A 17,400-nucleotide genomic window follows, 5' to 3' on the forward strand; every position below is an offset into this window, starting at 1 on the left:
TGGATGGCGAGATTAGGTTCAAGGAGGGTCAGCCAATGGACCAAAATTAGGCACCAAGTTTAGTGGGCAGCTGAAATTGGTTGGTTCATTTGCATGTAGGCTGAAATGGGTTTAATTAGACTTTGAATTGCCTTGGACCCAAGGGGAGGACGTGAGAGGGTAATGGGCGTGAGGAAATTGCTGGTGGATGAGGTGGCAAGCAAGGATGGCGCACACAAAGGGTGGAGGCGTGAGGAGAAAGAGAATGGATAAGGATAAGGTTGAGTTAGTTAGGGAAATCTCATCCAAAACCAACCCAATTTCAAATGGCGTGAAGGGGAGGCGTCCCACCTTCCCTCAGCCCCTTTGGCATAGGGCTGGAAGTGGGCTCGGGCCGGCCCGAAGCCCATCGGGCCGGGCCGCCCGCGGGCCGGGCTATGGGCTAGGCTCAATACAGTTCGGGCCGGGCTCGGGCTGAATGATTTAGCCCATATGTATTTCGGGCCGGGCTCGGATATACCATGGGCCCGGCCCGGGCCCGTCCAAGTCAGAGCCCACCTCCAGCCCGAATTGCGGGCCCGTCTGCCGCCCGGCCCAAACCCGAATCCCCTAAATCCTGAATCGACATCGCGGGCAGCACTGAAGCTAGGGTTTCTACTTTCTTCGGTCTGAGCGAACGAGCAGTGGCCGGTGGAGGCGACGAGGCGACTGAAGGCGACGAGGCGACGAGGGTTTCTACTTTCTTCGGTCTGAGCGAACGAGCAGTGGCCGGTGGAGGCGACGAGGCGACGAGCACCCTATCATCGGCGTCATCGGTCGTCGACCGTCCAAGATCTTCATCTCTTCGACGGTCCGTCGTGGTGAAGAGGAGTCCCGACCACCCTATCATCGGCGAAGCTCGGTTTTGAGGTACGATTACCTTCGTTTTGGTTAGGATTTGCAGAAGCGCAGAGTGGACGAGCGGCGAAGGCGTGGAGCTAGGGTTTCTTCGCTTTTTCTTGTCAGCTCGTCGCCGGTCGCCAGCCATCGTCGTCGACCGTCCAAGCTCGGCGAAGCGGGGAAACCCTAGATCTGAGGGCTCTTCGACCGTCCATCACAATCTTCCGTTATCTTTATTTGTTTTGGGATTTGGCATTTAGTCCGCTCATGCAAGCTTCACTTGAATTTCTATCAATTTTGATTCTTTGAATGTCAGTTTTTGCCTTTTGGTTTTGGTAGTTTGGACCTTCGGTACTTCCAAGCTAGCATCACCGAGAAACTTCACTGAAAATTGTTTACTCTGGATATTATACATTGTTAGTGGCTATTGCTGACATGAAAACAATGGGAAAGATTCTCAAATTAGCCTATAAACAAATGGCAAGCCCATGGATGTATGCCTATGTTAAATTTTTGGTTCTTTTCCTTGCAATATTTTCTGGATATGGTGCAAATTGTTTTGTATTTCTGTTGCATTTTAACGGTTACTGTATACGGTATAACATTCTACATCTTCAGGCTACATAGTGCACTTGTCATTGAGGTTGACATGTAAGTATGTAACTCTTATTAGAATATTTTTAATCTTTGAGTTAACTGCAATGTTGTGCACCTGTAAATTTTAGTATCTGACAGAGTGACAGGTCATATTGTATCTACTTATAAATGTCTGTAAGACTGTAACTTCTTGTTTGAGGCATGATGAAGCTACATTGTGATAAATAAATTGTCAATGGTTAGTAATTAATCTTGCTTTACATGAATCATTTCTATTGGTTTTGGTATTTCTATTGCTATAGTTTTGGTATTCCATTATCTTTATTAGTTTTGGTATTCCTATTGCTATAGATTAAATGATATTTTTTTTGTTATAGGTTAAATTTGTGATGTTTATTTTTTTATTTGGGCAGATTATTTTTACTAATGTCTCATTCTAAAGTGGGTGAAAATGAGACTGTTGAAGATTTAAGGAATGAGGATGATATAAATGAAGATACTTCTGAAAATGTTTGTGACAATTCTTCTAGAAAAAGATCTTGGGTATGGAATCACTTTATCGAGGAAAAAAATTCTGAAGGGTCAACAGCTAAGTGCAAATATTGTAAAAAAGTTTTAAGTGGGAGCACTAAAGGAGGAACGAGTCATCTAAAACGCCATCTTGAAAATGTTTGCAAGAAGTATCAAAAGAATCCGACTAATCAGTTGCTCTTACTACCAAGTTCAAAAGATCCGATAAAGTGTTTCAAATTCAATCAAAAAGAGAGTAGAAAAATTCTTGCAAAATTTATCATATGTGCTGAGCTTCCATTTCGTATTGTTGAGCACACTGTTTTTCTGGATTTTATGAGATCTCTTCAGCCATTATTCAAAATTATGGGACGTAAGACTGTAAAACATGATTGTATGGCTTTGTATCAAGAAGAGAGGAAAAAATTGCATGATGTATTCAAGAACCTAAGTTCTCGAGTTAGTTTCACTACTGATATTTGGACATCAAATCAGAAAATCGGTTACATTTCTTTCACAGCACATTATATTGATTCTGACTTTACTCTGCATAAGAAGATTATTAGTTTCAAGAAACTTCCATACCCTCACACCGGCTTTGCAATTGAAGATGCTGTAAAAAAATGTCTTGTTGAATGGAAATTGGATTATAAAATATGTGCTATTACTTTGGATAATTGCAGCACAAATGATGCTGTAATGAGAAGGCTCCGAGATCACTTTTGTACTTCAATGTTGTTTAGTGGGGAGTACAGTCATATTAGATGTTGTGCACATATATTAAATATTATGGTTCAGGATGGAATGAAAATCATTCATGAAGCTATTGAATGTATAAGAGAAATTGTTAGATATGTCTCTGCATCCCCATCTCGAATGCAAGCATTTAATGAAATTCTACAGCATATGAGACTTCCTGCTAGAAAAGGACTCACTTTGGATGTTCCTACAAGATGGAATTCTACTTATGAAATGTTGCATGATGCACTTGGTTATAAAGATGCTCTTATTAGATATGCAACTGAGCATTCATGTGTATGCCCCACCAATGATGAATGGAAAAAGGCTTCTATAATTCTTAAATTTTTAGAAGCCTTTCTTGATGCCACTAAAGTATTTTCTGGTTGTAAGTATCCCACATCCAATTTATACCTAAAAGAAGTTTGGGGAATTAGGGCTTTGTTGATGGATGAAAGTATCGATACTGATGAAACAGTAAAGCAATTAACAAATGAGATGCTAAAGAAGTTTAACAAATATTGGTCTCAGTGCAATAATTTGTTGGTAATTGCTTCTATTTTGGATCCCAGATCAAAGTTGATATTTGTAGAATTTTGTTATCAAAAGGCATTTGAGTTGGAGGAGTGCAAGAAAAAGATTGATGATATTCGTGCTTGTCTTTTTCAATTGTATAATGAGTATGTAGATGCAACAAGAATGCATCCCTCTATGAGTTCAAGTGAGCGAACATCTAATTTTGGTGGACAAGGTGATATAAGTTCAGTTTCTTCCAAAAAAAAATTTGGTATGGACTTTGCTCAATTTAGAAGTCAGAGTTCTTCAAAACGCCCTAAGAGATCCGAGTTGGATAGTTATTTGGATGATGATGTACTTCCTGATTTGGAGAATAAAGAGTTTGACATCTTGGCTTGGTGGAAGAGCAATGCAGCAGTCTATCCTATACTATCAAGAATGGCTCGAGATGTTCTAGCTATTCCAGTCTCCACTGTTTCATCTGAGTCGGCATTCAGCACTAGTGGTAGAGTTGTGGATCAGTATCGAAGCTCTTTGAGCCCTTCTACCGTAGAAGCCTTAGTGTGTACCCAAGATTGGCTTCGTGAACAATATGATGAAGGTATATAAATCTTTTAAATTTATCTAATATTTTTTATTTGCTTATTGTACTTATAATTTAAACATTTATGATTGATTTGTGTTAACAGTTGCAAATTGCTCGAGTTCTGTAACGTTGAATGTAGATGACGACACCCTGGACTCCTGGAGTGGGCAATTTCGGAGAACTGAATGACGATACCCTCATCAGATCTCGTTATTAACTTATTGTGCAGGGAACAACGACTTCAGGCCGATGATTTTTTTTATCCTCCTGTTTTTTATGGAATCCTTTTGTTTGGTTTCAGTTGTATCGTTGCACTTGGTTGCATGGAATGAATTTTTTTGCAAGTTATCTTCAAACCATCAGATGCTATTTTGTTAATGATCTGTCTGATTGCCTACTTGGTCCATCTTATATTTGATTTAAGTTGAATAGGTTGTTTGCTTGTCGACATTTTTGCTTGTATGTTTACAAGAGCAGCATATGCAATATTTTTGTTGAATAAGGTTCATCTTCTATGCTTTATTGTGCTTCTGTCTCTCTGCTTTATGTGCACATGGTGAAAGTCAATGTATACTTAATGATCCCCAGAGTGAAGAAGTTATACCTGGTGAAAGACGGTGCCAATTGAGGATACTGTAAGCACTAACCTTTTAAATTCAAGTTATGGCTTGTCCGAGTTGATTTTTTTTGTGTGTGTTCTTTGCGTCAATGGAACCAACATCTGTTTTGGTGTTTGATAGATGGGGGGAGCTGAAGAAGTTGGTGGAAGAGGGCAAAGTGAAGTACATCGGGCTATCAGAAGCCAGCCCCGACACAATCCGGCGTGCACATGCAACATTCCATCACTTTCACTCTACCAGTCCTTGCATGTTGATATGATGAAATCGAGCTGTTTTTCTGTCTCTTTCCTCATTAAGATTTAAGCTTTTCCTGTGATTTTTATTGAAATGCTTTGCCGATATATATATTCTTGTCATAGCTGTGAGTTCTTGTACTGCTGACTCCTTTCCGGAAGGTTTATCAATATAGAGAGCTGATGATTCCACTCGGTTTATTCATAGGTGTTGCACTGACAGATTTCTTAAAGGAGTTCTTTCACGACTATTTTCAGAGAAGTATAAAGGTTAACTTGTTGCTTACTTGCAATCTATCACTGCATTTTATTCTTAGTCGACAAACTTACATTGCTTTTACTGGCTGTCGGACAGGATGACTCTTTTAAGCTTCTCGTGGGCATTGGATTGTTTTTTGTGCTCATTAAGCTTATCTCGTTATGCTTGGAAATTCCAAGGCGGGTATTTTTTTCTCATATTGGGAATGGTGGCTTGATGCAAGTCTTCTGGTTGTCAAAAGAGTTGCAGCACACTAAGGATATTGGGAATCAGAAAGAGCAAAGGTTGGATGCCTCAGTGTCAGAAGTTCAATAGATTGAAATGTGCGACTTTACCGCATAAAGAGATTGCTGTCGTGAGCCGGATCATGAGTTATTATGTTGGGCTTTTGCTGAGTGATGATTTCTTCCTCTGCTATTTATTTTATGTAAATAGATTTCATATAGTTGCTCCTGAAGCTTCTTTCCTCTTATCATTATCATTTATGGCCCTGATTTATCCTTTTTGATGCAGCATTGTAGCCTTGTAGGCATGCCTTCTTTTTCTTATATTATAGGTTGTTTTGCTTGTTCAAAGACTTGTTTTCCTTTTTGGGCCGGGCTAGGGATCGGGCTGGCCCAAACGAGCTGGCCCAAACGGGCCGGCCCAGGTTAGGGCCCAACTGGGCCGGCCCAAATGGGCTCGGGCCGGGCTCGGGCCGGGCTCGGGCATTGTTCCTTAAAAATTTTTCGGGCCCCGGCCCGGCCCGAAGCCCGGAAAAAAAAGTCGGGCCGGGCTTGGGTAGGGGTTTGGCCCGACCCGGCCCGGCCCACTTCCAGCCCTACTTTGGCATCGCACCAGCAAGAGGAGTAGCCTCTCTTCACGCAAACAAATCATAATTTCGAAATCCAAAAAAAACTAACTTCATTCATCATACCCTCCTTTATATAGAAGGAAAGGTTGGCAAAGAATAAGGATAAGGACTACACAGAATTTTAAATTGGACTCCTAATTACATGTGGACTCAATTCAAAATTTAAATTTTCTAATTGACCAATCAAAGGCCTTGACACCTAAGCCTAGACACCTAAGATCCATATCTATGGCGTGTGGATTGAAACCCATCAAAAGGAATTCAGCCGCATGCCATGAATATTTATCTAGGCGGAACTCCTTCTCGGGTACCAACATCAGCATGAAGTTCGGGAGACTCCTCAAATGTCATCTGATATCCAAATTTTATGTTCTTATAGTCATTGGAAAGCTACGGATGTCTACTTTCCAACAAAATTTGAATCAACTTAATCAGACTTCTGTAGCTTTCGAAATATTCAAAATACCATATGGTGTTCAATCTATCATGGATTTCAACTGGATCTGAACTCTGAATTTCTTCCACATGTGAGAGGTCTTCATGGTTGAACTTCTCTTTATTTTGACATGTGACCACTTCTAATTAGCCATGGATCCATTCATGCCTTGGACTCAATCTAATTGATACTGAAGAGGCTAACCCATTGTGAATCAAATCACTTATTGCAGGGACTCAATCTAATTTCAGCTTGGACTCAACTGTTCTTGGACTCAAATTTTCTTCACCCCTCACCCAATGTCCCATGCCATTAGAATGAGGGTGGTGCTCCTACGTCAACTCTCCCCGGCTGGAAAAAGACTTGACTCTGTCGAGTTCTGTGACTGATAGAGCTCGTAGAGATCCGGGTTCAGCCGTTGGACTTCTTCCGTCTTCAACCAAGAGCAATCTGAAATTGGTCTGCCCTTCCATTTAACCAAAAATTTCTAATATCCCCCTCGACATGTGGACACAATCTGATCATCCAAGATGTCTTCAATGGTGTCTTTAGGGGCTGATCGACGTGGTAATGATGGGGGTACGGCTGGAGGGTCTTCATCTTCAGCAAAGTGACCTTCGTAGAGCTGCAGGTCTTCAACATTGAAAATTGGGCTAACCTGCAAGTCTTCAGGCAAATCAAGCACATATGCATTAGGTCCCATTCATTTCAGTACCTTGAAGGGGCCGGCACGACGAGGACGTAGCTTCTAAAAATTTCTGCGAGGGAAGCGTTCAGCACTCAACCGCGTCATCACAAGGTCTCCTTCTTTGAATTCCAGGGGACGTCGCTTCAAGTCTGCCTGCTGCTTGTAAATCTCGGTGTTGGTGACCAAACAACGTCGAACTTCAGCATGGATGTCTTGTATGTGCCTAGTGAAGTCTTCACCACCTTCGCTGGTCCTTGTGTTGATGGAAAGTGGTACAAGATCAATAGGCCGCCGCGGCTTCAACCCGAGAACAATCTCAAAAGGTGACAATCCTGTGGTACGGTTGACACTGCTGTTGTAGGCAAACTCGGCATGGGATAAAATCAGATCCCATGACTTCATATGATCCCGGACTAAGCATCGAAGAAGGTTCCCAAGACTGCGGTTGACCACCTCGGTCTGCCCATCAGTTTGGGGGTGATAGGCGCTGGAGAAGGAAAGACGGGTGCCAAGCTTCGCCCAAAGTGTCTTCCAAAAATAGCTAACGAACTTGACATCACGATCAGATACAATAGTCTTCGGGAGCCCATGTAGACGAACCACTTCTTTCAAGAACATATCAGCAACTCGTGATGCATCATAAGTCTTCGCACAGGGCACAAAGTGCGACATCTTTGAAAACCTGTCAACAATGACAAAAATAGAATCATGTCCTCGTATCGTCTTGGGCAACCCAAGCACGAAGTCCATGCTGAGGTCCTCCCATGGTGAGCTCGGCAATGGCAATGGAGAGTAGAGGCCGGCATTGGATTTTGTTCCCTTGGCTAGTTGACAAGTTCGGCAATGTTTGATGATTCGGTGGACATCCTTGCGCAAGGTCGGCCAATAGAACCTATCCTCCATCATAATGACGGTCTTGTCACGCCCGAAGTGACCAGCAAGACCTCCCCCATGAACCTCCCGGATGATGTGGTCGCGAAGAGAGGTTTTCTGGAATACATAGGTGTGGAGTGATTGATCATAACCCTATTTGATTTTGATGAGCTCAAAGCATTTGAGTATATCTTATGTTTACTAATGAATTCAATCTAGTGTTTCAATGAAAATCTTATAAATTTATGGTTAAGTGCATCTAGATTTGGTTCAAGATATTTTGGATAAGTTAAGAAGTCAAGTTGAACCAAAGTCTGAGACTCGAGTCGACTCCGGGATATTACGAGTCGACTCCAGGCGTATCAGAAGCATTGGCACAGGCTCGAGTTGACTCCGGAACGTTATGAGTCGACTTCGACTGAGAACTGACAGACGAACAGAAAGACTCAACTCAAAACCTGTCAGTGAGTCGACTCCTGAAGTGCGCGAGACGACTCCGATGCTTACCGAGTCGACTCCGGAGTAGTATGAGTCGACTCCAGGGAGTTACAGACAAAAAAAGTCAGAGAGCAATTTTCGACCCTGAGAGCCGAGTCGACTCCTGAGGAACGCGAGTCGACTCCGATGGTTGGCAGGTCGACTCCAAAGGAAGCGAGAGTCGACTCTCAGTGTTATACAAGGCAAAAGTCAGAGAGCAACTTTCGGACACTGAGAGCCGAGTCGACTCCCGCAAAGCCTGAGTCGACTCCGAGACAGCGCGACCCCAAAAAGACAGAAGACGATATTGTTGTCTCTGAGACGCGAGTCGACTCCAAGACAGTTCGAAAGGCAGCGCTACTCCGAAAAGACAGAAGACTGTTTTTCGGATACTGAGAGCCGAGTCGACTCCAGAACAGTTCGAGTCGACTCCAAGACTGCACGAGCCAAAAGACAGAAGATCGGGAGTTCGGGCTCTGAGCGCCGAGTCGACTCCCAGAATTTCCGAGTCGACTCGAGTGAGCTAAGTTGAAGAATAGCTCTATGGATTCCATGGGATGAGCCGACTCCAAAAATGCCAGGTCAGCTCCAGGTTTTGGCGAGTCGACTCCGGGTTAAGTCGAGTCGACTCCCAGTCGAGAAGCTCACTTTAATTCAAATCCAGAACAGTTGCCGAGCCGACTCCAGAAAAGCATGAGTCGACTCGGATGAGTCGACTCCTGCTACAGCCGAGTCGACTCCAGATCGCGCGAGTCGACTCCGATCCCAACGGACACATTGTCAGGATGTGCAGAATGTGCAGAACGGCTAGTAAAGTGAGTCTAACGGCTAGTTTCCGTAGGGAATGGCTTAAATAGCCACAGAGGACTGTAGCAAAAAAAGAAAAGTGACATTCCACTCAAAGAAAACAAGAATCCTCCATCTGCAAACTGATTTCAGCGAAAAAGAAGGAAGAGGGCTATTAACTCCATTCAACCAACTCTTCCCAGCATTAAAGAAGTCTCCATCTGCCTTCAAGTCTTCAAGACATTCAAGAGGATACCCAGAGTTCAAGAAGCCCTCCTCCTCATCGTCATAAAATAGTTTGAGGGCTCTTAACTTCTCTATTGTTTATATTGCTGAATATCTGCTTTCCTAGAAGCTGTACTTTTTCTCTTTGTTCTTTCTTTCCATTTGGTTCTTACTTGATTCAATCAGGGAATTGAATCAAGGGTATATAGGTTTGTTGGTGAGCCTAGGTTGAAACCAACGTGTACGGGTTCGATTGTGATCCCGGGAAAACAATTGGGGTGGTTCTAGTCGGTGAGCCCGGAAAAACCGACCGAGTTCGTTGTGACCTCGTAAAACAACAAGTTTGGTTGTGAGCTTGTAAAACAACCGGCTGTAATCCGAGGAAATATAGTGAATTCCCAAGTAAGGCTTGGGGAGTGGACGTAGGAGCAAGGGTTAGCTCCGAACCACTATAAAATCATTGTGTTTGTGATTGCATTTGTCTCTCTTACCTTCATTTCATTCACTGCACATAGCATCTAATTAATCAACTTGCAAAAAGAATTAATTAGTATCTCACAAACCATTTAATTGTAATAATTATTTTAAAACCCAATTCACCCCCCCCCCCCTCTTGGGTTGTCTATTTGGGCAACAATAGGCGTGTACCACGGAAGAGAAAGCCGTCATGGATCGAAAAATCAGAATGCTGCCGGTGACTCCCTGCTGAAATTTCGGTGTAGATAGGCTGAAAATATGCATCAGTAGAATATAGAATTTTCAGATCATTGAAGCTCGTTACTTCTGCATTCAAGAGGGTGAGAACATGTGTCTTCCGGCTAAGGGCATCAGCGACTCGATTTTCTGCACCCGGCCTATGCTTCAATACAAAAGTAAATTGCTGCAGCACATCCACCCATCTCGCATGTCACGCACTTAGCTTCTTTTGTGAATTGATGTACCTTAAAGAGTCATGGTTGGTGTACATGACAAACTCTCGATGTAGAAGATAATGCTTCCAATGTTTAAGAGTTTGAACCACAGCATAAAACTCAATATCATAAGTGGAATACCTTCGCTTGGCGTCGTTGAGCTTTTCGCTGTAGAAAGCGATGGGATGACCTTCTTGGCTCAGAACTCCACCAATCCCAATGTGAGAAGCATCACAAGCGACTTCGAAGAGCTGATCAAAGTCTGGAAGTCGAAGAATTGGGGCTTGGGTTAGACGTTCCTTGATGTCTTCAAAGGCTCTAGTGGCGGCCGGCGTCCAACGAAAATTTTCAGCCTTCATACAATTGGTGATTGGTGCTACTATGCTGCTAAAATTTCTTATGAATCGATGGTAGAAGGAAGCCAAGCCATGGAAGCTCCTCACCTCATGAATGTTACTTGGCGTCGGCCACTCCCGAATGGCACGAACTTTCTCCGGATCCGCTGCAACACCTTGATCTGAAATTATGAAACCAAGGAATGGTACTTGTGATTCAGCAAAGAAGCACTTCTTCAGGTTAACATAAAGTTTTTCTGATCGAAGTGTAAGAAGCACTCGGCGAAGATGTTGCTGATGCTCCACACGGCTACGACTGAAAATCAAAATGTCATCAAAATAAACAACCATAAAGCGCCCAATGTACGGTTTCAGCACTTGATTCATAACCCGCATGAAAGTACTTGGCGCATTGGAGAGACCAAACGGCATAACCATCCATTCATAGCGGCCATCCTTGGTCTTAAATGCCGTCTTCCACTCATCCCCAAGTCTGATTCTGATCTGGTGGTAGCCACTTCGAAGGTCCAACTTGGAGAAGATGGTGGCTCCATGCAACAAATCCAGCATGTCGTCAAGCCGCGAGATCGGAAAATGGTACTTCACTGTAATCTTGTTGATTGCTCTGCTGTCCACGCACATCCTCCATGAACCATCCTTCTTGGGAGTAAGTAGAGCCGGGACGGCACATGGACTGAGGCTCTCTCAGATGAATCCCTTATCCAAAAGTTCTTGGACTTGGCAGTGAAGCTCCTCATGTTCCCTCGGATTCAGCCGGTATGCGGGAAGATTCGGTAAGCTTGAACCGGGCACCAAATCTATGGCATGTTGGATGTCCCTCATCGGTGGAAGCTCCTTGGGAAGGTCCTCAGGGGTTACATCAGAAAAATCATCCAATACAGACTTGAAATCAAGAGGAACAACTTCTGAAATTTTAGCCCCAACTTTTCTAGACACTAGTGCATACATGACTCCAATCTCTCGGCTACAAGCTTCAAACTTTCTCATGGTTAAAACCCATTGGATTATCAGATTTTCAGAGGTAAAATCAGTGATCCGAAGGAGCTTTAACACAACTCTTTTGTTGGCACAATATAGAGAATAACAAATGGATTGACCATCATACTCGACACTACGATCATACAACCAAGGTCTTTCTAGAAGAAGATGGCACGCTTTCATGGGCAGAACATCGCACCATACTTCATCTCGAAAGTTCTTACCAAGTGAAAAACTGATCAAGCATCTTTGTTTAACAGGGATGGAGGAGTCTTCGATCCAACTTACCCAATATGGCTTTGGATGCGGTACCGATTTCAGATTCAGCTTTTTCAGCACTTCTTCAGAAATGATGTTCATGCAGCTTCCATTGTCAATGATGAGGTTTAGAGACTTGTTGGCATGCTCGACGTGAGTGTGGAAGATATTGGTGTGCCTCCAATCTTCCTCCATGTTCTCCTCCTGCTTGCAACCCGTAAGAACCCGCCGCACGACGCACATAGGTAGATCTGAAGCTTCTAGTTCCACCGCAGGGACTTCTTCATCATGTTCTTCGTTCCCTTCATTTCCCTCTTCATCAGCGGGCTGAGAGGGAGGAGTGACTTCAGAGGGTCCTATGATCTCATCCTCTTCACATACCAATGCAAATCGTTGGTCTCGGGTAGGACAAACAACGGCGAAATGGCCTCGCCTGCCGCACTTGTAGCATTCAACAGGATTCTTCCCTTGCGGTGTGGATTGTGGCATAGGACCTTTACCCTTTTCATTATCCCTTGGAGCACCCCTTTTCTGATATATGCTTCTATTTACAAAGGTTTCAGATCTGAAAGCAGGGGCGTTACCTCGAGGAAATGGAACTCCTCGGTTGGTGCTGCGCTCGGAAAATCTTCGTGCAACCGGTGCTTGCGCAGGGCGTCTTTGTCGTAGCTGCGATTCAACTTGAATGGCGAGTTGGTATGCCTCCTCTAGGCTGAAGATGCACGTCGTCATTAGCTCCCTCTTGATGTCATCCCTCAGCCCGGATTGGTACCGAGTTAGGGACTGTCGATCCGTCTCCATGAGGTTGCTGCGGATCATCAACTCATGGAATCGGGCCGTATACTCCTCTACGGAAGAGCTCCCTTGACGAAGTTTCAGAAGTTCTTCGAAGAGTGTCTCCTCATAATCAAGGAGAAGAAATTTTTCCTTCAAATGAAGTTTCATCTCTTCCCAATCATTGATAGGAGGCTGTCGGAGTCGATGAAGCTTCTCTTCAACGCTATGCCACCATATGCGTGCTTGGCCCTTGAGCTTCATCTTCATGAATCGCACCTTGGTTTCATTGGGCATGCTGAACCATTTGAAGTAATCTTCGAGAGACATCAACCAATCCTGGAAGTGGGTTGGGTCCATGCTTCCGCTGTAATCAACAACTTCTACACGAACCCGCTTCATGACATCGTCGAGATCATTGCGCTCCCGCTGATTTTGATGAACATAGGGGTTCCTGAAATTATTCCCCATACGAGGAATGTTTGGAGGGGGCATCCGCTGATCCCTAGGTGGCCTATGGGGTGATAGACCCCCGGGGGAGAATGCTTCAACATCGGGGTCTCCTCCAAATGGCACTTCTGAATTTTCAGGTTGCGCGGGGACAGCATGTTCATCTTCAAGATTGTTTGGCTCGGGGAAGAGACGATCCCAAACAACTACCTTCTGATTCAAGGCCGCCACTTGCCGGATGAGCTCGGCCATCATCTCAGCATGTTGTCATTCATTGTTGTAGGGGCGACCACTTTTGGTACTCATGGCGACAAGGATTCGCTCTGATACCAATTGATGCAATCGGGGTGGGCTGCAGAATTTTTCTTCTTTGATGATGGCTGATTTTTTTTTTTCTCTAAGCAATGGCAATGGAGGCTAGGGTTCTTTGTGGTGGAAGGAAGGAGGAAGAAGATGGGTTGCTGGATGGCGAGATTAGGTTCAAGGAGGGTCAGCTAATGGACCAAAATTAGGCACCAAGTTTAGTGAGCAGCTGAAATTGGTTGGTTCATTTGCATGTAGGCTGAAATGGGTTTAATTAGACTTTGAATTGCCTTGGACCCAAGGGGAGGACGTGAGAGGGTAATGGGCGTGAGGAAATTGCTGGTGGATGAGGTGGCAAGCAAGGACGGCGCACACAAAGGGTGGAGGCGTGAGGAGAAAGAGAATGGATAAGGATAAGGTTGAGTTAGTTAGGGAAATCTCATCCAAAACCAACCCAATTTCAAATGGTGTGAAGGGGAGGCGTCCCACCTTCCCTCAGCCCCTTTGGCATCGCACCAGCAAGAGGAGTAGCCTCTCTTCACGCAAACAAATCATAATTTTGAAATCCAAAAAAAACTAACTTCATTCATCATACCCTCCTTTATATAGAAGGAAAGGTTGGCAAAGGATAAAGATAAGGACTACACAGAATTTTAAATTGGACTCCTAATTACATGTGAACTCAATTCAAAATTTAAATTTTCTAATTGACCAATCAAAGGCCTTGACACCTAAGCCTAGACACCTAAGATCCATATCTATGGCGTGTGGATTGAAACCCATCAAAAGGAATTCAGCCGCATGCCATGAATATTTATCTAGGTGGAACTCCTTCTCGGGTACCAACATCAGTATGAAGTTTGGGAGACTCCTCAAATGTCATCTGATATCCAAATTTCATGTTCTTATAGTCATTGGAAAGCTACGGATGTCTACTTTCCAACAAAATTTGAATCAACTTAATCAGACTTCTGTAGCTCTCAAATATTCAAAATACCATATGGTGTTCAATCTGTCACGGATTTCAACTGGATCTGAACTCTGAATTTCGTCCACATGTGAGAGGTCTTCATGGTTGAACTTCTCTTTATTTTGACATGTGACCACTTCTAATTAGCCATGGACCCATTCATGCCTTGGACTCAATCTAATTGACACTAAAGAGGCTAACCCATTGTGAATCAAATCACTTATTGCAGGGACTCAATCTAATTTCAGCTTGGACTCAACTGTTCTTGGACTCAAATTCTCTTCACCCCTCACCCAATGTCCCACGCCATTAGAATGAGGGTGGTGCTCCTGCATCACCAAGAGGGGAGGTGAATTGAATTTTCTAAAAATTATGTTTTCTAATTAACTTTGAATTGAATGCAGCGGAATGATAAGATGTTATTTACTTAAGCTCTAGGTATTACAAGTAAAGCAGTGGAAAATTAAGCTAGAGCAATTATACTATGGCTTTAGGGTGTAATTGATCTAAAATTAACTTATAGTTGTATGATCAATTTTAATCTATATGAATGGTAAGAATGGAGTGGAAGCTAAGCAAGTTCTAAACAATCACTTATAAATCAATAGGAAACAAAGCTAGAGATATTACACAATTAAGTATGAATGTAAAGCATGAAACACAAGAGATAAGGCATCACAAACACAAAGATGTATAGTGGTTCGGTGCACCCTAGCACCTACATCCACTTTCGAAGACCTCTTGGGAATTTCACTATAATCCCTCAGATTACAGCCGGTTGTTTTACAAGCTCACAACCTAACTTGTTGTTTTCACAAGATTACAACGAACTCGGTCGGTTTTCACAGGCTCACTGACTAGAACCAATCGGACTGTTTTTACGAGCTCACAATCCAACCCAGTTGGTTTTTTCCGGATTACCAACTACAACCTACAACGTTGGTTTTCACTGGCTCACAAGCTTGATTGAATCAAGTTACAAGATGTCAGAATAGGAGTTTAAAATAAATACAAGCTTCTCAAACAAGCAGATATTACAAATATAAACAAATAGAGTAAAGAGAAGAAGCCCTCAAACAAGTTTTGTACATGAAGGAACTCGGCTTCTTCTTTACTTGACCCTCTTCTGATTTCGCACGAGGTAGAGGATCACTGAGGCAGCACACAATTGGAGAGAAAGTTTTGGGATTCACTCGGATGCTCTTCTTCTCTCTCTTTTGCTTTAAATGGCCCTTTTGTACTTTTGGAAGGTTTCTCTTGAAATCTCTTTGAAATTTCTTTCCTATGTGTTCTCTCCCACTTTCTTAACTTCTCCCCTAGCTCTTCCCTTGATTTTATAGCTTTGGATGGCGTGGGAACAAAGATCTAGCCGTTAGAGACAAAAATAGAGCCATTGGAGTTGAGAAAAAAATAGTTGTTATGCCTCCCAGCGTGCTCGAGTCGACTCGGCTGAAGCAGAAGTCGACTCGTGAATAGGAGACCACCTGGCACTGTAGCTGGGATTCGACTCGACTGTAGCTGGAGTCGAGTCGAGCACTGTAACGTTGAAAATCAACTCTCTGTCTTTTTCTGCGGGAGTCGGCTCGTGAACAGTAGGAGTCAACTCGAGCACTGTTCCTTGAAACTCCAGAGTGCCAGAGTCGACTCTGAACTTACAGGAGTCGACTCGAGGACTGTTCTTTTGAATTTTTCTTTAAATTTGCTACTCCAACTTGAATCCTTTGAAACTTGGGCCAATGAAGTGTGGTTTTCTTCCAACTTTTCTTGAGAGCTTTTGAGGCCTTCTTGTATTTTTCCAACTTGCTATGTTCCTTGCAAAACAAATTATCTTTTTTCTTGCAACACAAACATTAGTAATTATACTTCAAGGTTTTGTGATCATCAAAATCAATCTTTGGGTCAGTAATCTTCCCCTTTTTGATGATGACAAAACTTGGAGTATATGCAATATAAAATAGATTGTGTTCTATAACTAATACATAGCTAAGTTGCATGAAGTAGAAAACATGCATATTTAAAACATACTTCATGATAATGTTTTAGATTTAATCAACTTAACATAATCAATGCATAAAACATTATGAGCATATACTCAAATATTTCTCCCCCTTTTTGACAACATCAAAAAGGTTGCAAGATAATGAAATATTAAGAACAAAGCAGCAAATGATACTCAAATATTACTTTTTCTTATTGTACTCTGATTTTCAGTCAATGCATGTCGAATTATTGCAAGAATATGAATCATATAACTCAAGGCAATAATGTCAGAATAAGATTAATGAGCACAGATCAGAGCCAATTAAGATGATTTCAGAGCAAATTATAATGAGAGCACATCGAATGTGATTCCAAAGATAGTTTTCAAATCAAGTGTAGGTGGAACCTTTTTCAAGTTAATTCAAGGAGTATCAAGAACGATATTCAAAGAAAGCACGAATGAAAATCCAACCTTCCCTTTTTTTGAAAGATCTTTAATAACAATTATGAAGGCTTGTTTATTTAATATCTTTTGCCCAATATATTAAATATATAGCAACATGAGAGCAATATAATCAATGTTTTTAGAGTATAATACCAAAACTTATATACTCAAAAAATATAACATCATGTTGGATCATTAATTCTTAATGACTTCAAAAGTTCTTTTATGATATAAAAACATTGTGGCACAAATACCAAGACATAAATTTATGCAATTTATGATATATCTTAGAGCATACATAAAATTCAAAGCTTTGAAGGTTCTTTTAGAGCTCTTTTAAAGACTTTCTTTTACTCCGTTAAAGAAAATAACATCAAAATCAATTAAAATGAATTGGCACAGGATTAAAACTCTAAAGTGCAAGCCAATAAGAACTCATTAGTAGATTCCAATAGAAATTTCTGGTACTAAGATAGGTGAAATCCTTCACAACAAATGATTTACCAATACAGATGAAAATTCAACTTTCAAAAGATATTCAATGAAGCATAAAGTTTGATACCAAAAATCTGCTTAAATTGATACCAATTAGACATTAAAAGCATACTAAAAGTTCTTTGCCAAATTTACATAGAGTAACCTTTATTGATTTAGTTTTTAAGAACATTCTTTTTTTTTTCATTTATGTAAGCCTCTTGAGATCTATTCATGCTTTTCAGA

General features: G+C 42.2%; 2 protein-coding genes across 2 annotated transcripts; one reads left to right on the plus strand and one right to left on the minus strand.

The window, feature by feature from the left end:
* The first annotated feature begins 888 nt into the window (after window positions 1-888).
* On the plus strand, window positions 889-5,601 carry LOC120106167 (zinc finger BED domain-containing protein RICESLEEPER 2-like). Its single transcript, XM_039119068.1, has 3 exons — window positions 889-3,820; window positions 3,909-4,928; window positions 5,014-5,601. The coding sequence occupies exons 1-2, from the start codon at window positions 1,882-1,884 to the stop codon at window positions 3,992-3,994; spliced, it is 2,025 nt and encodes a 674-aa protein (XP_038974996.1). The 5' UTR covers window positions 889-1,881; the 3' UTR covers window positions 3,995-4,928; window positions 5,014-5,601.
* Window positions 5,602-6,954: 1,353 nt separating this feature from the next.
* Window positions 6,955-11,143, minus strand: LOC120106166 (uncharacterized protein K02A2.6-like). The gene is made up of 3 exons (XM_039119066.1): window positions 10,197-11,143; window positions 9,904-9,982; window positions 6,955-7,884 (listed from the first exon to the last, which is right to left on the minus strand). Exons 1-3 carry the CDS (start codon window positions 11,141-11,143, stop codon window positions 6,955-6,957), a joined length of 1,956 nt encoding a protein of 651 aa, XP_038974994.1.
* Between the last annotated feature and the right edge of the window lie 6,257 nt (window positions 11,144-17,400).

The sequence above is a fragment of the Phoenix dactylifera genome, unplaced genomic scaffold (assembly GCF_009389715.1).
Source record: "Phoenix dactylifera cultivar Barhee BC4 unplaced genomic scaffold, palm_55x_up_171113_PBpolish2nd_filt_p 000482F, whole genome shotgun sequence".
In the NCBI taxonomy this organism is placed as follows: domain Eukaryota; kingdom Viridiplantae; phylum Streptophyta; class Magnoliopsida; order Arecales; family Arecaceae; genus Phoenix; species Phoenix dactylifera.

Excerpts from the sequence above, each read along its gene's own strand:
- LOC120106166 (XM_039119066.1), bottom strand. The coding sequence starts at position 11,143 with ATGTGCGTGGACAGCAGAGCAATCAACAAGATTACAGTGAAGTACCAT. Across the intron at positions 9,983-10,196 it reads ACCAACCATGACTCTTTAAG|CCTATCTACACCGAAATTTC; the intron begins GTACATCAATTC and ends GCATATTTTCAG. Across the intron at positions 7,885-9,903 it reads TGACGGCTTTCTCTTCCGTG|AAAACCTCTCTTCGCGACCA; the intron begins GTACACGCCTAT and ends TATGTATTCCAG.
- LOC120106167 (XM_039119068.1), top strand. The coding sequence starts at position 1,882 with ATGTCTCATTCTAAAGTGGGTGAAAATGAGACTGTTGAAGATTTAAGG. Across the intron at positions 3,821-3,908 it reads TCGTGAACAATATGATGAAG|TTGCAAATTGCTCGAGTTCT; the intron begins GTATATAAATCT and ends TTGTGTTAACAG.